This window comes from Pteropus vampyrus, unplaced genomic scaffold (genome assembly GCF_000151845.1).
Source record: "Pteropus vampyrus isolate Shadow unplaced genomic scaffold, Pvam_2.0 Scaffold81, whole genome shotgun sequence".
Lineage (NCBI taxonomy): Eukaryota > Metazoa > Chordata > Mammalia > Chiroptera > Pteropodidae > Pteropus > Pteropus vampyrus.
Genome location: NW_011888862.1, coordinates 4,995,490 through 5,021,532, shown reverse-complemented (window position 1 = coordinate 5,021,532; position 26,043 = coordinate 4,995,490). Strand labels below are relative to the sequence as shown.

At 39.3% G+C, this 26,043-nt stretch overlaps 1 protein-coding gene and 1 pseudogene across 1 annotated transcript in view; one reads left to right on the top strand and one right to left on the bottom strand.

Annotated features, from left to right (window-relative positions):
* Positions 1-15,435, bottom strand: part of GRPR (gastrin releasing peptide receptor) — a 26,896-nt gene extending 11,461 nt beyond the window's left edge. The window contains exon 1 of the mRNA XM_011362982.1: positions 14,633-15,435. Within this exon, the coding sequence (XP_011361284.1) occupies positions 14,633-15,039 (407 nt within the window). The 5' untranslated portion in view covers positions 15,040-15,435. The remainder of the gene's footprint in view (positions 1-14,632) is intronic.
* Positions 15,436-19,080: 3,645 nt separating this feature from the next.
* On the top strand, positions 19,081-19,199 carry LOC111741694 (annotated as a pseudogene).
* Positions 19,200-26,043: the final 6,844 nt, after the last annotated feature.

The window sequence follows — 26,043 nt, the reverse complement described above, 5'->3', positions numbered from 1 at the left end:
AATGAAGAAACTGAGGCGCGAAGAGGTTAAATAATTTGTCCAAGGTCACACAGCTGCCACGTGGCAGAGCTAAGGTTTGAACAGAAGCTGCCTGGCTCCCAAGTCCAGACTTTAAACCACGAGACTTTAATGCCTTCATTTTTTTTTATCTGTGAATTGGGACTAATGATATCAACCTTATTTACTATGAAGAAGGGCTAAATGAGGTGTTTTGAAAGCACTTTGAAAACTAGGAAGCACCATTTAAATAAAAGATTATTAGTAAATTTCTTGAAAAAGAATGACTGTCCACTAGAATGTCACGTGGTCAAGATTTTGACAATACCCTCTCGGCTCCCTTATGAACATAAGTAGCAATCATGCTAATGCTACACTCACTCCTTTGACTAGTAATTCTAACATTTCATAAAGAATGTGACACATCATTTCGTTTCATCATTAGGCAAGTTACAACACTCCTATGATATATTTAAGGTAAATGCCCTTATCCATTTTCCAGATCAGAAAACAACCTGGTAGAGGGATTTGCACAGTCATACAGTTGACAATTAGAAGAACCAGGGCTCAAACTCAGACATCTCTTCCAATTCAATGCTTTAGAATAGTGCTCTACTAAAATAAACGTCACCTCCAAAAATTAATAAATGAAAAAGAAAATGAAAGAAATAATAGGTGTTGTTTAATGGGTACGAATTTCAGATTGGGAAGATGAAAAATATTTTGGAGATGAATGTTGGATGATTACGCAACAATGTGAGTACTTAATGCCACTGAACTGTAAACTTATATGATTAAAATGACAAATTTTATATATATTTTACCGGAATAAAGTTAAGAAAGAAGGAAAAGAAGGAAGGGAGAAAAAAGACAGGAAGGAAGGAGAAATATTTATTCATTTGTCACCATGTAACTTTGGGGGTATCTCAAGAACCAATTGAAAAAGTTTGCCTTGAGTCACCAAAGACATTTGCAGGGAAGGCAGTCTAAAGGTAGTTAGTTACTTAGAATAATTTTTTTCAGTTAAAAAATTTCCTATAAAAGTGCTACCAGCTCATTGTAAAAATTTAGACAGTAGAGAATTCTAAAAACAAAAAAAGAAAATCATCCATGTCTTACATGTGATGTTTTGATATATTTCCTTCCAATTTTTCTTTGTCTTTTGTACAGAATCTAGAGCATACAATTTTTGTACCTTTTTTTAGGATCCTAAGCATTTCCTTCTCACACAGATGCCCATGACCCCTCTTGCCAGCAGGCGGCGCTCTGCAGATACCTCTCTGGGCACCATGTCCATTAAGCTCCAAGGAGCCCTGGTGGTCACTAGAGGGCAACGTCCCCGCTTTCACAGAGTCTTCTTAGAATTAGCTCCAGACAACAAGCCTAAATAAAGCAAAACACCCCCAGTCCTTGGAAACTAGCCCCTCTTACAATCCAAAGCATAACTTAAGCACTTACTTTTGTATGGCTCTGTACTAGGTACAAAAGAGGTCAGAAGAAGCATAAGCCCTGGACACAGCAACATTTTCTCATTTCATCCCGGAAATTAAAAAGGCTCATGCATCCTGGGTCACAGGGCTATGAGTTTGTTAAGAGCGGGGTCTATGTCTTGTTAATTTTATACCTATTTTATTTATTGAACAAACATATAATGAAAACTGACTAGAATTGTGCACCCAATTTGGCCTGATTTCTTACTTTCAGATAAGGAAATGGGCTCAAGGTACTCAAGATAACCTATTCCTTCCCTGAAACCCTCTTAGCCAAATACTCCTCTCAAGCCCACTTATCCCAAATCGCTCTGGACACCATCTCATTAGCCTTTTCCCGAGGGATCTCCTATGGCCCAAATGCTTCCTGTGTCTCTAATAACTTGAAGGTCAGACAAATTCTTGGGGGTACTGAGGAAATAATTCTCCCTGAGCACAATTCCCCTTTTTAACAATTTTAAGGTGCTTGCTTATATGAGCCTATGATAAAAAGCCCTTAGAGGAAGCAGCACCGTGCATGATGGTGGAACATGGGGAGGAGGTAGCAAGAAGTGTCGGTTTACATCTTTACCAATGAGCACCAAGAAGGCTCTGCTCCTACGCCCATGGGAGCTGGAATCTGGCTAAGCCTTGATTTAAAACTCATTTAAACAACTGTGAGTATCACAGAGGACCCAGGGAATGCTGGAAAAGACACATGGCGTAAAGATATTGGCTTGACTCTCAATTTTTAGATGATCCAAAAGCTCATGCACAGTTCCTCATACCCTAAAGTGTCACAACTATATGATTCATATTGATTATATCCCCTAGGAAGTCTGTCTGGCATAAGTGGACAGGTCTCATGGATTCCACTTAAATAGGAAACTCACTGCTAAATGACCATCTCAGTACACACCTCTTTATCAGGGATAGCAAACTAAGGCCCACTCGCCAAACGTGGCCGTCAGCCCGTCTTCATATGGTCTGCAAACTAACAATGGTGTTACAGTTTAAATGGGGAGAAGTCAAAAGAAAATACTTTGTGACAGGTGAAAATTACATGAAATTCACATTTCAGTGTCCATAAATAAGGCTTTCGTGGAACACAGCCACACCTATTTGCTTACATAATGTCTGGCTGCTTTTACACTATAATGGCAAAGATAAGTGGTTGCAACAGAGACCTTATGGCCTATGAAACTGAAAATATTTACTATATGGCCCTTTTTAACATCCCAGTATTAAACACTTATGCTCAGGCTCCTTAGTCAATTTATCAGCACATTTAAATAATAATTTAGTATCTCAGACTCTGCTTGGCAGTGTGGATATAAAAGTGGCCATCAAGGATTTAAGATCTTGTTGGGGAAGTGAGATATATCCAGGTGAAGCCCTTAAAGAACAATAGAATGCTACTTACATATGTATATTTCCCTTTGCGAAGCACTCTTAGAATAAACGAACCTAGGTCAGTATATGAAAAGCTGTCATTTGCATGTACAGACATATGAGTATGTTTAATTACAAACCCGTTTTGTATATAACTATGGAATATAAAACTCAGAAGTCATCAAGTCCCATTTCCTTAACTGGTACCCATAGATGTCCTGCAGCTGGTTAGGTGAGAACCAAGACTAGACCTAGGTCTCTGGATCCCCATCTCAGTTACATTTGAGTCTAGCACTTCAGATTCTCAGATCTTTTTAAGGAACAAGTAAAGAATGCTTAAAACTAAATATTTACCACACTAATCTTTATCCTGTAGCACATGTATTCCTTCAGCCATCATTTTATTCTTTAATTTCACCTCTGTTGACAATCTAGGAAAGAAAAGATGTCAAATTCTGATTTTCCGGCTCTAATGTGATATTTCCAATCGTTTAAAGGGAAAGGGAAAAAGAAAATACTGAAATTCTTAAAAATCTATTTTGATCGCCATTTACATAAAAAGAAGTAAGCATTTCCCATATGTTCTCATAGAGAAACGACTGTAATTTTGTTTTTATACAATTTTACATATTTTTTAAATCGCGTTTAAAATATTTCTCATAACAGAGGCCTAACCCTGGTATGAAATTGCCGGACAATAAAAACAACTACCACCAAAGGGAAAAAAGAAACCTTGAAAAGCTTAAAATTGACCTGTAGTTATACTATTTATATGTAGACAGCATAAAGAAATAAATGAATCACATGGACGGATTGTCACAGTAAATTCTTCTCACACTGGAAAAATTTTTTAAGTGTTGCATTTCTCATTTTGCCCCTGTTTCTTTCCCATGTAACCTTTATTTATCCCTACTGGTCAATTGGTCTGAGTACAATACAACAAAAGAAAAGGTAAATAAAGAAGTGAAGTTTAAAGAAAGGTACCTTAGGAACATTTTGGCTCTTTCCTTCCTATGAAATTTCAGCTATTATCAATCACTGCATAACTAAATGTAGGCTCTAACTCCTGCTCATTGGGGCTAAGAGTCCTGGCCTAGTTGAAAGATCCCAAAGGCTGTGATGTACTTACAATACTTGGCAGTGTCCACTGCTGCAGGCCTCAGCTTAAATACCCGACTTACTCACTTTGAGGTTAGCCAGAACTCAGTTCTCTGAATCTGAATTGCTGAGATAATTCGAGGCTTTAAATGCTGATCCCACAGGTGTGACTAAGTAGTTCTGAACTCCTCTTTAGAAGAGCTGGTATATAGATAGCTTCGAAGGTAGCAGATCAGGTCAGTAAGAGGGGGTATAGGATTTTTCATTTCTCATAATGGCTAATTAGCTTGTTGCTGACCAACTCTCCTGAAATAAAAAGCTAGAAAATTTCTTTGAAGCCATCAGAAAAATATCAAGGCAGTAAGGACACGAGGGGCCAAAATTCTGGAGAGAAGGGAAATGCAAAGAGGCGAATCTGTTATTCAGCATCACTTTCCCCTTAAGACATTTTCCAAATTTCAAGCAGCAGCAGAGAATCCAAGAGCTGAGCAGAGCTTCTAGCGTTTTTTGGGATAAAGAATGACAATAAATGGAGGTCGGGGTTCACCAAGGAGTGGAGTCCAGGTAAACGACCCAAGATTTCTGTTGAGATGCCAAAAGGGGTATGTCCTAGTAGTAGGAGTGAGCCAGAAATAGACTCATTCTCAGAAAGACCCAAGCCCAGACTCCGATCTGCTGACACCTGATTGGGTCAGATATACAGCCACCTCCTAACTGCCTGCAAGAAGCAAAAGCTAATCTTTTCTGAAACGATCTCATCCAGAGCCTCAAATTATTTATAATTATTTATACGCAAAACCAGATAGTCAAACAAAAATTGCCTCATATACCAGGAGACAAAACAAAACTGACCAAAAAAACAAGAGAAGAAACATATAATAGAAACAGACTTATAGAGCTTCCACATGTTAGAGTTACCAGAGAGGGATTTTACAATATATTGTGACTAATTCAAGAAACTAGGTGATGGAATGGAACCAAATGGAAATTCTAGAATTGCAGTATACTATAATTAAAATTAAGAATGAAATGGAATGTTCAGAAGCAGAGTAGACATAACTGAAGAGAGGATTAGTGAGATGATAATGTCCAGATTGAAGTACACTGTAAGAAAGAAATGGAAAATACAGAAAAGGGAGAAAACTTTATGGGACGTAACGAATGGTAAAATGAAATTGGGCTTAAATAGTTCTCAGTAACAGAGGCCAGACCCTCCTATGAAATTTCCTGCCTCAATAAAAACCAAAACAACCATAGAGGCAAAAAACGTGAAAAGCTTAAAGTTAACCTTTAGTTATTCTATTTATATGTAGGCAGGATAAAGAGGGAGAGGAAAAAAAGAACGGGACAGAAGCATATTTCAAGTTGTAATGTTTGAGAACTTCCCCGAACTGGCTAAAATCTTTAAGCCACAGGTTCAAGAAAAGCTATGATTCTCAAGCAGGAAAAATGCAAAGAAAACTACACCTAAGTGCATCATAGTGATGCTGCTGAAAACCAAAGATAAAGAGAAAAATCTTAAAATCAGTGATAGAGGAAAAAATGAATAATTTTAAAAGAGTGACAATAAAACTGGAATCTGACTTCGCAGTGGAAGCCAAAGGACAATAAATGGCAACTTCAAAGTGTGAGAGATAAGAATGTCAGCCTAGAATTCTATGCTCGGTGAAAACATCCTCCTCAAATTACATGAAAGAAAGACATTTGAAAACAAAATCAGCAAATATAGCCCCATCAGATGTACAGTAAATGAAATACTGAAGGGCATTCTTTGGGCAGAAGGAAAATGATCTCAGATGAAGCCACTGAGATACAGAAAGGAATGGGGAGCAACAGAGAAGTTAAATACAGGAATAAATCTAAACCTAAAGGAAAATATGTGAGTAAATGTAAAGTATGTAAAAACAATAAACATAATGTTTTGTAGGTTGTAAAATATTAAGAGAATTAAAATATGGAATAACAATAACACAAGAAAAAGGCAGGAAGAAATTAAAATGAGGTTAAAGTATCCTATTGTCCTTGCATTGTCTGGGAAGTAAGAAAGTTCTAATTTGTAGTAAATTCCAAAATGTCAAGGATATATGTTGTAAAGTCTAGGGCAGCCCCCAAAGAATACTAACGAGCTTGTATAATTAACAAACTCATGAAGGTGGGGGGATAAAATACTAAAAATATTTAATTAATTTAAAAGAAGGCAAGAAGGGAGGGAAAAAAGATTATGAAACAGATGAGACCAATAAAAAACAAATAATAAGATGATAGATTTAAATCCAAATATATCAGCAAAATCAAGTTTATCATGGTGTCTGTGTTTATAGGACAGGAAACTAATACAAATAGCAAATACATTTGTATAAAGTCACTCATGTTATTCATACCCACAAATACCAACACTGATGAAAATAACTTAAAAGTCAAAACATGAAGACATCCATGGCCAATAAGTTAATGGATGTCATCAATTAAATGAATAAGATGACTCAAGTCATAAGAAAACTTGAAATGCTGTGAAATTTTATAGCCCATGTAGAAAAGAAACTTGATAGTGGCTTTCTCAAGTAATACTAAATATTTGATAAGAATCCTAAATAATTACATGGCATTACAAATAATGAATTATAAAACGGAAAGAAACTTTTCTAATTTCTCTTTTTTTATTTTTAAAAATTAATTAATTAATGGTGACATTGGTTAATGAAATCCAGTAAGTTCCAGCTGTATATTTTAACAGCAAGGCATATATATATTACATTGTGTTCACCTCCCATAGTTCGATTTCTTTCTGTCACCACATATTTGACCCCTTTTACCCCATCTACCTCCCTCTAATCGCTCATTAATAATAAACCAATTTTAATCGACCACGCTAGAAGACTGACTTATCTTTTTAGTTTCTCTATAGAAAAGGATATCACCAAACTATTGTCATTTTAAGAGGAAATGAATGAGGATAAAACCGAAATGTTTAAAAAAACAAGTATAATAGATGCGTGTAAGGCAGTTATTTTTCTGAATTTTGTAATGTTTGTGGAATTTATCAAATTATTTAATTTGTAACTTATTGTGATTTCTAAATCTAATATATGATTTCTAAGTATTTTAAAACATTCACTTCTCTACCTAACTTTGTATTCATAATTTTATTTGTTTCATCTTAAAAAGCACCCTCTAAACAGTCCCCATGAAACCTGGATGAGCTCTTGTCATCTAGGGTTGGAATCACTGTTCTATTGCAGGCACTCTGCTAATCATCAAAGAAAATAACCATAATTCAGTATTCCAGGGTCACTCAGTAGGTACTACCGAAATTCATTCATTCCTTTATTCCCTCCTTCATGTATCTATCTATTTGTGTATTCAACAAACACTTATCAAGCACCTACTGCAGGTTAGGGACTGTTCTAGTGCCAGAGAATATGATGAATGAATGAAATAGCCTCCCATTTTAATGGTGGAAAACAGCCAATAAACAAGTAAACAAACAAATGAACAAAATAATTCTCAAGAAAGTAATACTGGATGATATTTACCCAAGAGAAATAAAAACATACATTCATGAGAAAATTGTATGTGAATGTTTATGACAGCTTTATTCATAATTACCCCAAACTGAAAACAACCATAATGCCCATTAACTGAAGAATAGATAAACAACTGTGGTATAGTCATGCAGTGGAATACTACTCAGCAATAAAAAAGAATGAACTACTGATACCTGCAACAACACGAATTGAAAGACGCCAAACTCAAATAACCACATACTGTATGATGTCATTCATGTAATATTCATGTGGAAAAGATCAATGATTACCAGGAGCTGGGGGTAGAGGAAGGGCATAAGAGAATTTGGGGGATGATGAAAATGTTCTGTATCCTGACTGTGGTGGTGGTAATTTTATGATTATATAAGTTTGCCAAAATTCATAGAAATATACACCTAAAAATTTACTGAATGTAAATTACACCTCAGTCAACCTGGAAAAAGAAATTGGATGATAGAATAGTGTTGGTCATTCCTTTAGATCAAGTGGCCAATGAAGACCTCCTACAGAAGGTGAGCTTTAGTGTATAAAATGAACCAACAGTCTCAGAGTTTGCAAAGAAAATCAAATAATTTTAAGTAGCAGCAAATATCAGATACTAATCTGCAGAATTTCAGAGATGATTGTAAAACAAAACCAAACAAAATCCTGTTCTATTACTGGGAGGTAGAAAAAGAGGAATGGAGAATCTTTTTTTATTCTGCAAAACATGTGTTTTAATTAAGAGAGAATTTATGCAAACCGCACATACCAGGAGGACTTACAAGTGCAAAAATGCAAATTTAGTTTATTTTCAAAGGATGTTATTGACCAGTGAGCCCTCTCAGGCTATGTTCTATGTTTCATAATCAAGTTTGTGTGTTTTTTTTCTTCTATGCATATTAAGTTGCCAGAAACGGTACTTAATTAATCATATAAAAGTCTACCGCTTTAAAAGATCATGTGTGAGAGATGAGGTCAAAGTTCTTTGCTGCCCTCCTCTCCGCGGCACAATTGAAAAAGCTCCAGTTAAAAGAGCCTTTCTGGGAAGCCCCGTGTCCACTGCACCTGTCCTCTGAGCACTCCCAGAGTCCCCCAGCAGCTGTGACAGGTCCATTGCCCCACTGGGGAGACGTGAGTTGAATTTCCTTTCGGAGAGGCAGAAAAATCACACTATAGAGAAATGATGAACTGGCGGCTCATGTACACTCCTCCAACAGAGGGACAAGAAATTAAATTGATCCCAAGGAGAGCGGGTATGAGAACCTTTGATTTGTAGCCAGTTGGTCAGACGTACTTGAGAATGGCATCTGAAGTCAGGGTTGGGGGTGGGGTTTCGCAGGGACTGAGAACTCAACCTGTGGAATCTGATGCTATCTCAGGGCAGATAGGGTCACAATTGAGTTGAATTCTCAGATACCCAGCTGGTGTTCTGAGAATTGCTTATTTACGAGGGTTTGAACTTTAAGATGACTTCTACGTGTAGCCATTGGACTTTATCATTTTGTCATAGCTCAAACATCGACCAAGTGGTGTTTATTGTGCTTTCACTAGGCGTAAGGTGGGCCTGGATGTCATTGAAGACAGACTCCATGAGCTTCCTATATAATTAAGGAAGTAGAAAACACATCTATAAAAAGACCCAGTAATACAAGTTAAGATAGATTAGGTATTTAATGAAGAGGCAAAAACACCTTGGGAAGGGGGGAAAAATCAGTGAAAGTGAAAAATCAAGGAATGCTTCACGGAGGAGAAGGTAATTGAAGTGTGCCTTGAAAGATTGCTAGGATTTGGATAGATGAAGGGAATAGAGAGCCCAGCCATCAGGGAAAGGAAAATGAAGTCAGTGAGGGGAGAAGTCAGGTGACACATGTGGGAGACAATGAGTAGAGTTTAGCTAAAACAGTGTTTGTGCTCACGAGTCTTAGGCTAGGAAGACAGGGATAGACTGGCAGATTGAAGAAGGCCTGGTAAAAGAGAATGGAAGGAAAGATCAGACAGAAATTCCTAATGCAGACCTGGAAAGTGAACTCCACATGTATTCTTCAGAAGGTCTCAAAACCTCATCAATGGGATGCCTAAATTTCCCAAGTCTATCTGGTGATTATATTGGGCTGCCTGTTTCCTCTCTTTATTGTGGGGTATCTTCCAATAGATGATATTTTACAGACAGGAAGAGTCCATGCAGCTGGGACCCATTTGATATTTGCCTATCTGAAGAATTCCTGATACCTTCAATGAGCGAGAGCAGCTAACATGGATCTTGAGAAAGATAATTGGACCACAAGATACAGAACAAACTCTCTTCTACATTGTCCAATAGAACTTTCTGCACTGATTGGAATGTTCTGTATCTGCACAGTCCAGTAGAGTCACACGTGCCTACTGAGCACATGACATGTGGCTGGCGTGACTAGAGAACTGAATTTTTAATTTTATTTAAATTAAATTTAAATAACCACATCTGGTTAGTGGCTACCATGTTAGACCATGCAGTTCTAGATGTCAGGAAAGGCTGAAAACTATAATCTCATAAATTCCTGGCAATGAATTCAAAGAATCTGTACTTAAAGAAGTTTGCATGAATATAACACTTTCCAAATCACAAGGGAGGGGGAAACTTCTGAACAGTCTTTTCCATGGAATCGAAGGACCACGTTACAGTAGAACTGCTGTATTCGTCTGTCGTTAGGATTCCTTCTGCCAGCTCCACGCTAGCAGAAATAAAACTGCATAATACAGAAGCAGGCACAATATAATTTGGCCTTTTATGCTGTCGACATTAAATTCAGCTTTAAATTTTATACTTACTGGAAAAGAAAACACAAACTCTCCTTACCTTTTTCCTAATGAGGGTCCAATTCGGGTCTTAAATTCCATTTACATGATACTGAGGCACCTAGTACAGAGATGAGCATCTAGTAGGAAAGACCATTATGTAAAACTATATCCATCCATCCAACCATTCACCTATCCATCCAACCAACCATTTGTCTATCTATCTGCGCATTCACTCATCCATCCATCCATCCATCCATCCATCCATCCATCCATCCATCCATCCATCCATCCATCTTCCCATCTATACATTTATCTTTCCATCTGTCCACCCATTTATTTATCCCCTGAATCCATTTACAAACTCACAAAGAATAACTTTTCTCTCATTTACCCAAATAAAAAGAGCTTAATAGAGAAGAACAGATAAAAAGCAGGTGACTGCATGATATATTTTTAAGAGTATGCTTTCAGATGAATTCCAAAAAGTGGGGGGAGGGTTGAGAATAACAAGATTGAGAAGAAAAGTATGCATTAATTAACCATAATTTTAATTTATCAATATTTATTGATCACCCACAATGCCTCATGTGGTACAAGGAACCACGTGAGGCATTGTGGAAGATATAAGAATATATAAGAAATCTCTGCCCTTAACATTCTTAATAATCTACTTGAGAGTTAAAACAATGAATATATGAGAGGCTAAAAAAAGACAAATGAGTGAAATACTTCAAAATGGCAAGATGAAAAATGTCACAAGGTAATTCTTGTCTCAGATAATAAGCCTCACGTTTAGAAGGTGGTTAGGAAATTTGGGCTAGAATTGTCCAGCATAGGGCTTTAAGGGCTTTAAGGCTTGAGCCAGATTCCAAATTATAGGCAAAATGGTAGATAAAAAACAAATCAAAACAAAAAATGTAAGATTTTAAGACTTGGAGGGACTTTTGAAATGTTGTTCAACTCTATTATTAAGAGTTAAGTGACTTGGTCTGACTCCTCTTATAGGTAGCAATGGCAGGAAAAAGCATAAAATGCAAGGCTATTGATGGCCATTCCATGCCATATATCATATAGATTGGAGAGTCGAGTCTTCTACTTAGGAAAGAAGGGATTCTGGAGAGTGGGCAGGACACAGCATAACAAGGGAGCAGAGCCAGGAACTCGCCACTGTAACCACCGTGTATGAGAACATCAGTGTGTATGAAATGGGAAGAAAGTGTAGGAGAGGGAAGAAGGGGGCCTATATGAAGGGACTTGACTACAAATCTGCAATTGGTTGGCTGTGTGAAAGCCGGAATTCAGGTTTTTGGGATTGTCTTGAAGCCTCCCTCTGACACAATGGCAGCAGTATAAACTTTTCTAGAAAAACGTTATTCTTTTCATATTAACAAAGACTCAAGTTCACCTGGAGAAGGGGAGGACTGCAGAAGTGGGGTTGGGATGAGCACTGGCATTGATGGTCAACCTGTAGGGGGGAGGGATGGATGACTATTGCTCCACCTGTTCACATCTCAGAAACCCTGATTCAGTGGAGTTAAAATGGGGGCTAAGAATCTGTATATTTTTAAAGCTCCCCAATGATTTTGATGATCATACAGTTTGGAAGGTCTTCTGGTTCACCTTTTTACCAATCTATCAACTACAGACGACCACTTTGGAAAACTCTGACTATATTTACTAACTATATACTCCCTATGATCCAGCAGTTCCACTCCCAGGTAAAGAGAAATAAACACTTATGTACATGTAACCCAAAAGACACAAATGGGAATATCCAGAGCAGGTTATTATCAACCCCAAGTTGGAAACGACTCAATGTCCTTTAGTTTTAGAATGGATAAATAAATTGAGGCATATTCATACAACGGAATACTACACAACATTTAAAAAGAACAAACCATTGCTGTGTACACCAAGATGGATGACTATCACAAACATAATGATAAGCATCAGAAGTATGATGCCATTTATATAAGATTACAGACCTGGCAAAAATAATCTATGGTAATTGAACTTAAACTAGTGATTGCCTCTCTATGGGGGTGGGTATTAACTGGAAAGGGGCATAAAAGAAACTCCTGGGGTGCTAGAACTGTTCTGTATGTCCATCTGGGTGGCGGTTATGTTGTCATATAGACATGTGTAAAAATATATTGAACCGTATACTTGTTCAGTGTATTGTATATAGATTATATCTTGTTGAGAAAAAATATGTATAGATATTATGTATGTGTGGATATATATATATTTGCCCTGCCAACCTCATGAGGTTGTCATAAGTCATCAACAGCTTTTAAAAATGAGATAAATAGGTTAAGTAGTCTTACATTTTTTAAGCAGTCTTTACATTTTTTAAGCAGTCTTTACATTTTTTAAGTAGTCTTACATTTTTTGTTGAAATTGGTTAGATGCACTACCTGTGATTCAGGAGATCCGTCAGCCTTTTTACGCCTCAGCAAAACACAGAGAGTTAGTTATATGGAAGCTTATAGTAACTTCTGAATTTTGGAAAGACAAGCAGTGACTTATAAACTCACTGAGAACACAATACAGCTGCCAAAGCGAGCTGCGACCGGCTTTTGAAAGCGCCTTTCTGCTGATGGTGAATTTGGTCTGCTTTGAAACTCCGGAGAAGAGTTCCACGCAGCTGCACCTTTACCTCTCATGCCCTCACTCTTCTCTAGGCGACCCCCCGAAACTCCGCCTCAACTCCACTAAGAAGACAGTAAACTGCATCTGTACCTCTGCACTCACCAACTCAGAAACCAAAATCTCATCTTCTCATCGAGAAAATTCCCCTTATCTCGAGGTGCCCTCTGCCATTGGTAAAGAGCCCAGACCTTCCGCCAGATCCAAAGTGTCCCTGCCCTGAGTAAACACGCGAAACTGCCTGTGGTCATTAGTACCTGGTGGGCAAATATTCAGGGTCACAGTAGGCTGGAGGTGAGTAGTGAGAATGGAGAAACCCCGTCTAGCTGGTGTGATGTACAAACCTCATTTCTGGGCTGTTGGTTTTCAGTCTTTGAAAATGTCATGTGTGCTGAGCAGTGTACTTCAGGCAGCTAAGTATAAACACATGTCGACAAATACTGATAACACTATCTTTATTTGTCCATTACTCGACAAAGCCAGATCACCTGGGAACTGTTTGTTCCTCCACAAAATGAGAATCCAGCACCACATGTATTAAAATGTGGGACGTTTTCTTCAGAATATAAACTTTCAAGAGCTGCTTCTATGCCTTTCCTGGTACACTTTCAAATCCTTATATATCTTTAACATCATAACATACAGTTGATTTTAAAATAAAAACTTATAGTCTCTGGCTCATTGTACCAGTTTTTCTTAATTTGACCATCTGGTCCACAATGCATCTGAAGTCTATTCATTACTGTGTCTAGTTTCTAGAGATCAGAAGTACGTACGTAAGATACATTCAGCAACTTGTGTGAACAACCTGCAGATATTTCCTGACTAGTTAATTCAAGCAGGTTTTTGACGAGAGAAATGTTTGATAAATATTCAAAGAATGACTATGAATTTTTCAGAATGAATAAATATGAATTTTTAAGCAATGGGTTCACACAAGAAATGCTGTTGACAAATAATATTTATTTCCCCGAATAAAACATTGTACTGATTCCTTCCCCTGCCCACCCCCCACCCCAAGACCCTAAAGGCACTGTATATGGGAAGTACACCGACATAGATATTACAATTGGAAACCAAGCTTGAATGGAACTTTCTGAAGAAAAAAAAAAATCCAATAATGCATGATTTCACTTAAGAGATACTTAGAAAAACCAGCACACAAACTGTTCAATTACAGAGAGCCAAATACAAAATCGGCTGTGAGAAAAATTAAACTGAGAAAAATAAAATTTTAGGAAATGCCACTTACTTTCTGCTCTCGGTTATTACTGAAAGAGTACTTTGAAAAAGAAATGCTGCGGGCCTTTTCTCTTCTCTGAGGAATTGCCTTTAAGAAATATTTGCATGGGGTTTAAACTCTTAGTTGTGATTTTTTTTTTCTTACTGGTCAATTAATTTTGCAAGGAGGGAGAGGGTAGGAAAAAGCCACGCTAAACCCATTTGCCTCCACAAAACGCACCTCCATCTTATGCTGAGATTTTTTTCTCACTTGTCTCCCTTTTTTCCTGACATCCATTTACTATTCTTTCTTAAACTAAAACGTCCAACTCAAGAAGTAATCCTCAGAACAATAACACGCCTGGAAGGGAATCTGAGTTTGACTAAAACTTCCCTTTGTGCAAACAGCTCTGTCTGTCCCACTGTGGTAGGTAGCTCATTAACCTCATTAACCAAGTTGTCTGCCACCTCAGAGAGATTTAACTTTCCTCTGGTACATACCTGTCTGCCGAGAGAGCCGTGAGTGTGAAGACAGACACCCCAACCGAGGTAAGCTGTATAAAGGGGATCAGTTTGCAGCCCATTCTGCCAAACAGCCATCTGTCGGCCAAGTACCGGCTGGCATCCACGGGCGCACACGTTACCAGGAGGAGCAGGTCTCCCAAAGCCAGACTAGAGATGAAAAGGTTCGGCACATTTCGCATGGACTTCACAGTACAGAAGATCTTGATCAGAGTGATGTTGCCAATGAGGCCTATCAGAATGATGACCCCATAAATCGCAGGGATGACATAGAGGATCCCCGGGTAGAACAGGTCCTCGTTCATAGGGAGATCCATACTGTGATTGGAGATGTTGCAGTGCACGAACTGGTCCAAGTTCATAGGCAAGCAGTCATTTACAGCCATCCTCTAGATTCTTTCCCACCTAAGAGGTGCCCCTAGACGCTGTTTCTTAACTTTTGATTTTGCAGTTGGGTGAAGACGAGGATAAAATCTCTGCTGGGTTCTTTATCTTCTTTAATAAAAACACTCTGAGTACATTTCTACTGTGGCATTCAAAATCGTCTGTCACTATTTAAATGCTGGTGCTGCTCTGGTCTTCACAAGGCCAATGCAGTACATCTCTAAATTCAGTAAGTTAACAGCAAACTCAGTCAAAAAAGGGCTTAGAATTAAACCCACTCCGTATCAACTCTTTCCACCCCCATTCCAGTCTGAGTCTCCTCAGCTGCAGTTAACTAAGAACTTTTGGTCTGCTATTTTCACACGGCATTTCCTGTCTTTCCTGATATTTAGAACCTGAAGGTTTAAAGTGGGTAGAAAAAACTGCACTGAGAAATCCTCTAATCCTATAGGCAGGATGCTTGGCACGTCACTGGCTGCACTAGCAAACAGCAGCTCTGCTGAACTGAGACTCTGAAGAGGAACCAGGGCTACTTATAGACAGAGAATGCCAGCCCCCTGCTGGACACTTCAATCACTGCCCAGTCACCTGCATTCCCCAGATGAGAATCCACGCGCAGGCTACAGTTCTTAGCCCACAGGGCTTTAACAGGTACATTTGGCTTCTCATTGAAGATGCAGCACCTATGGTAGGTATTTAATAAGTGCTGTCAGCACTCTGCAAAGGCACTGGAAATCTTTCTGATACTACGCGCATCGATCCAAATGGGACTCACATCCTATTTTCTCAATTTTTCCAATCCACTAGAATAACATGTTAAGATTGCTATAAAATGAGGTCTGTCTCTGAATTAAATGCATACCGATTCACAGGGTGTCCAAGGGTGAGCTGTCCCATTCAGCCTTCCCTTTGTCTCTTTGGTCGGGGTACTACTGAGGGAATATAGGCACAGGACTCCTGCTTAAACCTTCAGCTACTGACCTCTGGAAAAAAACAGAAGCAGAGTGCACACATGCTCTTTCTTGTAGGTTTGCTAGGCCATTCTCTTTCCCTTTACCAGGAGAAATTAAATCAGGAGCCGGCTGTGTTTTGAACTCTCGAAGATCAGTAGTCTTTTCCAAAAAAAATGGGTCTTTTCTCATTAGATCTAAAAATGACAGGAATTCGCATCTTGATGCAGTTATTTGCAGTTTTTTTACTGAATGCTTGCCATGTTTTCTAGCAGATTTCCTGTAAGGCCCTGAGTGGGAAATGAATGGTAAAGGAGTTAAAGATAGAATACTGAGAAACTGGGGAGTGGAAAGAAATAACTTAGAGTTAATGGGGTGCCGGAAAAGGCTTTATTGAGGAGATACTATTAGATTTGAGCGTTGACCTTTAGCCAACAACTTATAGATACATTGCAAGGGTGAATCTTCAAGTCTTATGTGGAGCCAGCTCTTCCAGGTACATCACAAGAAGCCAGTTACTCACAGGCGTTGCCAGCGATGCTTTGTTTTTTCAGGGTCCATAAGGAATAAAGAAGCTTGCGCTGATCACTGTGCTTGGGCCCAGCAAGAAAGCTGCCAACTGTGTTGTCATGGAAATTTTCAGCGGCAGGTTACAACACCGAGACTGCTGCCATGCTCCTTCCATAAATTCACAGGGCTTGTGCTCTTCTGGGCCAGAAGCAGAGAGTCCGATGCCACATGCCTGCGGGGGGCGGGCGGGTGGAGAATGTCTCAGTGGAGATCAGTATCACCTGCTATGAGTCAATAACCATCAGCCTCGTGGTTTTGATTAGTTACTAGCAGTGTATCTTAATAATGCAGTATATGGGCTCTGTGCTTAAATCCTGGCTCCTTCATTTATTACCTTGGCAAGTTATTTGGTGTCTTAAGCTTCAAGCTCCTCGTGTGTAAAGTGGGAATCGTTTATGAGGTTAAACGAAATTATCCACATGAAGGCTTCATAATATTTGGCACATAGTAAGTGCTCAATTAATATTAGCTGCTATTACTATAACTAGTACGATTGGTGTGATTGAGAGAGATTATTATTGTGATTTTACTTTAGAAAAGCCCAATAAGTTCAAAAGATAGACTGACCTCAGATCAATAGGCAAAATGTCCTATTCACATAGGTGAATCAGTACCTCCTCCATTTACTTGAAAGACATTTATGAAACATCTACCAGTTTCCAGGCACTGGGCAAGAGCTTGAGAAAAAGAACATAAACGTACTTGTTATTATAAGATCCATCATGATCCCAGCTACTCAAGCTCATAGACAGAGGATCTGGCTTCAGAAAAGAAGGGTTTTCACGTAGGTTCTGTAAATGCTTCTGTTTATTCTCTACTGGGTTAATAATGTTGCTTCTCAAAATTGCTGTGGTGGCTTTCTCCTCTGATAATTTACCTTTCTTCCTCTCAGTGACAATGATTGCTCCTGGTATTGTTTTTTGTCATCATTACTGGAGGGATAGCCTTGTATGAATTATGCCAAAACTCAGAGGAGTTCACTACTCTTGGACTAGAAGAATTAGCAAGGCATCGAAATGCTCAGGGCTGTCCTGAGAATTTCAAAACAGTGGCAGCAACACTCGGCTCCTGGATATAATTCTATATTAAACCAATATCTTTGGGCCTTTTAACCTGCTGAAAGTTCCTTGAGTATTGTTTAAATAGAAATAAACTCTGGCTTCTTAAAAGAAATTGCAACTTATATCCCATCCGCTCTGTAGGATGAAGCAACTACCTTTTCTCCAGAGAAGGTGACATTTGATCTTAAAGGTTAAGTGTTTGGCAGAATCTTTTAAACAGAGAAAATAGTATGTGCCTAGGACAGATGCATAAAGGAATGAGCATGACATTGACTGGGGACAGCTGCAAGGCCAGAAAAGCCATCCAGATTGGAAGAGAAGGGGTGGGGAAAGAACAGTGTGAAATGCAGCTAGAGGCAGGTTTGGGGGAGATTGTGATGGATTTTGTTTTCCTGTTAAGAGCTTTGGTCCACGGGGCATATTTTCGGTTCACAAAGAGGACTCCTGGATGCTGTTTCTCCTGATTTCTTTAGACACCCCTCTGTGCTGACTCAGAGTCAGCCTCACTTCTTGAATCCAATTGGGCCATTAGCGTTTCTTCCTCTGTAAATTAAGCCTATGCTGCTAGATAATGATTTCTCATGCCAATGTTAGCATTATGTGTTCCACAGCACTAGAGACTTGTTCTAATGGCTGTTTAGGAGTGAAGATATATTGGGATTCTACACCTAATACTTTCTGGGATCAAGGATGTTTAAAAAAACTGATTAGAGAATCTTGATATCATTTCGACTCATTAGCTGTAATGACTCTTTCCATCCCTACCATTATGTGTCACCTTCCGGCAGATCACCAAACATATTCAGACATTTGCTTAGCTTTTTATTTAGTGGTGAGCATGCGATGCCTTTGACTTATGAAAGTGACATAGAACAAATATAATAAAGTCCTTGTCCTCAGGGACTCCAGTTTCCGAATAGAATTGGAGTGTGACTCAGCATCCTTTCTTATGTGTTGGGGCAGGGGTGTCATTTCTATTTCTATTTCAGTCAAACCAGTCACATTTTCCATTCTTCCAGAAAAGTGGATATTCTGTGGGACTTGAATATGAGGGGTCAGTGACCTGATAGAATTTGGGAGAATAAGTAGATTCAATAGGACCAAAGAGAGTAAAGACAAAGTCTTTTCCCACCAGCTATGTGCACGGCACCGTGGCTTCCAGTAGTTGGTGTTCCTGGTAGAGTGATAATAAGCATACACAGACACAATAAATTAATTATAGAGTGAGCAGAATTTGTAGGTGGAACCAGAGAAAAGAGAAGAGGATGCTCTGGGTCTCTTTGAGAGACAGTCTGCCAGGAACAAAGGTTTGAAGGGAAGAAACAAATAAGAAATAAAGGAGATCGGATCTGCTGGGGGAAGGCTTTACATTTAAGCTTTCAGTAACAGTTTAGCTTATAAAACACTGGCTTTTAAAAAATCATCAAGATGGCCTGGGGTATTTCTTAAAAATACAGATTCAGTCTATGGCCAGGCCACCCTGAACGTGCCCTATCCCGTCTGATTTTGGAAGCTAAGCAGGGTCGGGCCTAGTTAGTACTTGGATGGGAGACCACCTAGGAAGACCGGGTGCTGTAGGAGTAAATAAAAATACAGATTCAGAGGCCCTTTCCCAGACCTACTGATTCAGAATCTCCAGGGATATAACCCAAGAATCAGTATTTTTCATGAGGTCCCCAGGGGATTCCAGCATTTTGCTGTGATGGGGACCAAAGATGCAGACGGTGTGCAATCCAGAGATCATGACAACATGACAGTTCTTGTGTTTGTCCTTTTGCAAAGGGAGGTGGTAAGCAAGAAAGCACAATCAGGAAAGTGTTGCTATGGCCTCTTTATAACCAAAGTGTGGTCCTTGAGCCAGCAGAATGGGTATCACCTGAGAGCTTATTAGAACTACAGAATCTCAGACACCATCCCGGACTTCCTGAATTATAATCTGCATTTTAACAAGGTCTCCAGAGATTCACGTGTACATTGCAGACTGACAAGTGCTGATCTAGGCCTTAGGAAGATCTGGCAGAAAAGGTTAAGAAACCAGGGCTGGAACTGGGAACTGATAGGAGACTGGAATCTTCAGTTCAGAATGAAACCAGCAACTGGACCATCATGAAGCGGAATGAAGAACCACTGAATTAGGGCTTTTTGATATTCCTGATAATGGCTGTGAATTGTCCCAGATTACATGGCAGGTAAGCTGTTTTTTGCCGCAACACAGGAGTAAGAATCCCATTACAAATGTAGAGAAATAAACGAGGAAAAGCCTAAGATGGTGATTTTTTTTTTTTAAGGCTCATGACTTAGAGAATAAAGAGCAAGGGCAAGAGGGCAGCCACTCTGGAAGGAAATGCTAAGCCTGCTTTTAGGCATATTGAGTTCACTGTATGAACAAGGGAAAGCAAGGAAGGCAACAGAAATAAAAAATGGAGTCTGAAGGCAGAGAGGCCGATGATTGAGAGGACTGCCTGAGACCCAGAATGCCGAACGCCAAATAGTTTAAACGTATAGAGAAAAGCTCACAGAGGATCAAGTGATATTAGGCTTTGAGGAGAAGGTCATGTGGTGAAAGTCAGTGAGAACTGAGCATGATTTCAGTATTATGTTTGTGACAGCACCGTGGAGAAGCTGCTGGAAAGATCGCAGCACCCCTCGCTTGAGAAGAATCAGAGATGTCAAATTGTAGTGCGGCAGCAGGAACAAAGAGACAGGTGACTATATCCAGATCTTGTAAAGCTGGGATCATGTCAAGTTGCCTTCTCTTCGCAACATTCTGTGACTTTTCATGGGGCTTGGAAACTTAGCAGAGAGATGCAGGGAGTCTACTGGAAGAAAGCACTGAGTTTCATTTGGAGCCCCACGAAGCTGCAGAAGTAAATGTAGATGCCCAGAGAAAGCCCAGAGTGGAGGACCAAACTCTTGGTCAGACCCAAGACTAAGAGAACAGCTGAGATGGTGGTTTTAAAATGTATCCATCAGTACTTAATATTTTTTCCTTCGAGAAGATTAATTTCCTTCCCCTTGTATGTGAGCTGCACTTAGTAACTGGCTCCTAACAAATAGATTGAGGCAACGGTCAAAGTGCTTAACGTCTAGATTAGATGACAAAGGATGTGGCAACTTCCCCTGTGCACTCTCTCTGAGATCATTTGCTCTGAGGGAAGTCAAGCACCATATAGTGAGGACACTCAATTGACCCTATGGACAGGTCCATACGGTAGGAAACCGAGGCCTCCTGTTTGTAGCTATGTGAGTAAGTCCGTTTGAATGTGGATCCTCCAGCCCTGGTCAAGCCTTCGGATGACCGCAGCTCCAACTGATGTCTTGATTACACTCTCAAGAGATTCTCTGAGCCAGAACCACTGTCAAGCCACACCCAAATTCCTGACCCACAGAGTCTTAGTAAATGCTTTTCCTTTTAATCCACTGTTTTATGGTAATTTTTATGCAGCAATAGATAATGCCTGGTAAGTAGAGTGGTGGAGTTGGGGAGAAGAGAACATCACCAATGAGACAAATACGACAAAAAAGAAATACCAGAAAAGGCAAGTGCTATAAGCTGGAGTTAGACCTTGAATGGTCTAACTACTGTGCGAGGGAGAGGAAAGTGGTCAAATCCAGGCAAGTTATGGAGACCGAAGTCCATTTGTTACTCAGTAACACCAAGTTTCTCATCTGGAAAAAATGTATGTATTTTTAAAATATTACAAATGAACTGAACTTTCTTGCACAACCACCATATATCTGGAGATTAAAACTATTTATATTACATTTACCCATTTGCTAAGTGAGCTTGGGCAAGTCAAATCAATTCAAAGAACTTATTTACCTCTAAACCATTCTGTCCTGTGGAGTCTCCATCCATAAAAATACAAGGGCATTTTCCCCTTGCCTATGCTCCACAACAACTGGAGAGCATTAGTACCACCCAGGGGCACCCAAATGAGAGGGTGGCACCTTCCCTCTACCCTCGGTCATCTCTCTTTCCAGCTCTTTCTCTCTCTCTCCTGGAAGAAAGTGATCAGTGCAGCCCTAGACCTGCCTGCAACACATCCCTGTATCATTTCTACTTCCCACAACAGATCTGACAAGACAACATATTGCGGGGTGGATTCCTTTTTAAACATTTTATTTTGTAATAATAGTAAAAAGAGTTCCCTGTTGTTGACATCTACAAAATTAAGAAATTAGCATGAGTAAAATACTATTATCTAAACTATAGACTTTATTCAGATTTCACCAGTCTTTCTACTATTGTCATTATCTACTCCTGGATCCAGTCTAAGATATTACACTGCATTTTGTCATCATGATTCCTTAGTTTCCTCTTACGTGAGACAGTTTCTCAGACTTTCCTGCGTTTCATGATCTTGACGCTTTTGAAGAGTATTAGTCAGGTATTTTGTAGAACATCCCTCCATTTGGGGTTTGTCTGATATCTTTTCATTTTGAGACTGGGAATATGATTTTTTGGGGGGAAAAACAGAGGTGAGATGCTCTTCTCATCACATCATATCGGGGGGGATGTATTAGTTTCTGCTGTAATAAATTGCCATGAATTTAGTGCTTTAAAACAACAGAAATTTATTCTCTTACAATTCTGAAGGCCAGAAGTCTGAAATGAGTCTTACGAGGCTAAAATCAAGATGTCGGCAAGCCTTGTTCCTCCAGGATGCTTCAGAGAAAATTGTTCCTTGCCTCTTCCAGCTCCTGGAGGCTCCCAGCATGCTTTGGCTGGTGGCTGCATCATTCCAACGTCTGCTTCTGTCATCACATTGTCTTCTCTTCTTCCATAGTCAAATCTCTCTCTGCCCCCCTCTTAGATAAGGACTGTTGGGTTACACTGGGCCCACCCAGATACCGCAGGATCATCTCCCCATCTCGAGTGCATCTGCAAAGTCCCTTTTGCCATGTAAGTTTTGCCATACAATATAGTCACAGGTTCCAGGGATCAAGACCTGGGTATCATCAGGGACCATTTACGTAGCCAAATACAGGCTGCATGATATCCACACGATTTATCAGTAGTGAGTTACCTTGATCACTTGGTTAAAGTGGTGTCTGCCAGGATTCTCCACTGTAAAGTTATTATTTGGGGAGATAGCTGCCTTTTTAATTACCATAAATATGACTGTGCTCATACCTAAAGTAATCATGGCGACGTTGCTTAGCCATTCAACACCACTTGTATTAAGTGCTACTCCCTGCCAGACCCAGTTCTAGGCCCTGGAAATAAAAAATGAACAAGCAATGGTCTCACCTTCGAGGCATTAATTGCCTAACGAGGAAAACATTTTCAATTCCTTTAAAGAAAGCCAGTTTATAAACATAAACAAGCTTTCTTTTTAAACAACCTGAATCCTACTTCGGTGGCGACCTTTGATTGTATAGAAAGTTTCAGGTCATGTGAAAATGGAAACTAATTTTCTTATGGTTTCTGGAGTGTGATTGGACTTTCTGTGACTATTTCCCGCTTTCATATGCTCTCTTGGATTTCACGCCCCCCTCCCCGCCCCACCCCAAAGTGGACTATCATCTCATGGGCAAACCAATGAAATTGCCATCGGGTTTCTCACGAGAAAATTTGGCTTTTATTTTGCTTCCAGACAGTTTTATAGGACAAAAAAAGCTGGTTTGCAACCCCGACTCCGGTTACTCATGTAACTGAAGTGAATCTTCGCACTTCACATTTCACCCCTTTTCTCCAGCCTGTAAAATAATACACCATGTTCTTCTCTAAGGAAGATGCTAGGAAACCGGATTACCAGTAGGTTTTTCTCCAGACGCCACTATAGCACTTCAAAGTCAGAGTGGTTCCACAGGAACTCTCACTCAATATAAAAACCCTGTTATTTTTACTGCTTGGAGGAGGTTCGCCTTAAATTAACTTCAAGTCGTATCTGAAATATATATCCCATACCAGGTTCTTCAAGTCAAATAGTCTTAAAATGGAACAACTGAGAAATACACAGGGAATTTATCATTCTTATACTATAGAATTCAAGTTTCCCTTCACCCAGCCACAATATACCGCAGGCGGAATCTTGTTCAAATTGCCTATTGGTTGCTTGCCTTGGATGAAGTCACTTTGAAACTCTCTATGCTTACATTTTTCTTTATATGTAAAAAGGATTGAAATGACATTGAGGTTTTCTATCTTTATCTCATAGAGTTGTTGTGAGATTCAAATGAGATAACGAATTCGAAGGTATTTAAAAAGGTATGAAGTCCTGAACAATTTTAAGTTACTGTGTAGTATTACGAACTTTGGAGGTGTGATAATGGTATTATAGTTAGTTTTTAAAAGTCCTTATCTTTTAGAACATGGGTCAGCGTACTTTTTTTTAAAGGGCCAAATAGTAAATATTTTAGGCTCTGTGGACCATAGGGTCTCTGCAGAAAGCTGGCAACAGACAATAGGCAAATGAGTAAGCATGGCTGCATTCCAAAATACTTTATTTATAAAAAAAAGAGGTTGATTCATGGGCCAGAGTTCGCTAACCTCTGTTTCAGAGAAACTTACTAAAATACTTATGGATGAAATGATATGATAGCCAGGATTTACTTTAAAATCATATGGAAAGTAGAGAAGCGGGTAGGGGCAAAAATGAAGCAGGACTGGTCCTGAGCTGATATTGTTGAAGACAATTGAAGAGTATATGGGAGCTCATGTTATGCATCTGTCTATTTTGTATGTTTTAAATTTCCCACTATTAAAAGCTTGTACAATGTTAAAAATGTAATTCACAATTAACAGGATTAATAACCTCAACCAAGTAACTACATATGTATGTGTATCTGAGGCCTCGGCTGGCTAGCATAAACCGAAGCTTCACAGAAGGGTGACGCCATCATTCCAGCTGTTCAGATATGCATTTCTTTGGCTCCCCATCAATCCGGAGGCTGAAGATTGAAGTGCCATGGAGCCCATATGATTTAGGATGGCATTGATTTCAGACTGGCCATTGGACTGTCAGCCTATGAAAATGCCTCTAAGATGCAGTGGGGAAATGCACTGATTTTTTTTTTTTTTTTTATTTTTTTTTTACTACCCTCTGTCTCACGTCCTTTCTCTTTCTTCCCCATGGCCATACAAGTATATTTTAAATTCTGCTTGTGTCCTACGGAAGCCAAAAATACAAGATCAATTTTTAGTCCAAATTCCTTTTTAAGACTAGGTGTGTTACACAGGGCTCTCTATCATGGATATCAGAGAAACTAGAAACTATACCTTTATCCTTAATTTCCTATATGAAGTATATAGGCTCAAATGATTGTTCTAGACCCTTATACAAAAATCCTAGAGAGGGCCTTCTTATATCTCAATGACGACTAAGTGTTCCATTCCCGCCCCCCGTCTGAAAGCTACTACCAGCATTCACCTTCCTGTTTTTCTGAGCCAGATTTCTCTTTCTTTCCTTTAAATTACTAGATAATGAGTAATACGGAATCTATGGGAAGAGGTGAAGACAGAGGATATAATAATAGAAAGAGCCATCATTGATTCTAGCTGTTTTACACGTGTTCCCTCATGGGGTCTTTACAATGACCCAATGATATAGGATTATTTACATCCCTTTTATAGATGAGGAAATGAGGTATAGGGAGGGGAAGAAACTGACCTGAATTTAGATGGCTAATAAGTGTGTTCCGGTAACTGGGTGCTTAATCACTGTACCACATACCTCTCAGGGGACGAAGGAGAGACAATCATACTCCAGAGTTCTCTGGGAGGTGAAATGGACAAGCAGAAAAGAGAGAAAAGTGTATTGAAATGCAAGTAAGTAGAAACTAGGGATAAATAATTAGGGAGCTGAAAAACTAGTGGGAAAAAAAAAAAAATACAGAGCCCAGCAGCTGTGGTTTCTATTTCTTCCCTGGCAATGGTATCCTGTGTTTTTTGTTTTTCTGATTTTTGGTTTTTTGCTCTAGGGAAATAAACAGGATGCTCGGTTCCTGTCTCATGTCTACAGTCACATTTCTTTAATATCAAAGTAATTTAAGATGTAGAGTAGAGAGAAGAAACTCACTGGTTCCCAATGGTAACAAGACCTCAACTGTGCTTTCTCTTTCAATAAACAAGATGAAACATCCTCACGGAAACATGAAGGAAATTATGCACCATTTTGCTGAAATGGCTTCAGGGTGACTCTTAACAAGGAACATGCCCCTGTTTGTGATCTCATAGCAAAGAGGCGACTCATAGGATCTGAGCAACTCCTGCTGCATTATGCTCCATTTCCCTCTTGTACACCTTATTCCCTGTCCTAATTCCATTTTTGTGTCCCTTTGCCAACAGTGAGGATGCCACCTTTCAAAACGAACAGCTAAATTGTTTTGTTGGGATTAGAGAGACCTCACTCTGGTCATTCAAAAACACCCACTCCTCATCCTCATTTGTAAATGCTCCTTTTGATGATTATGATCGACA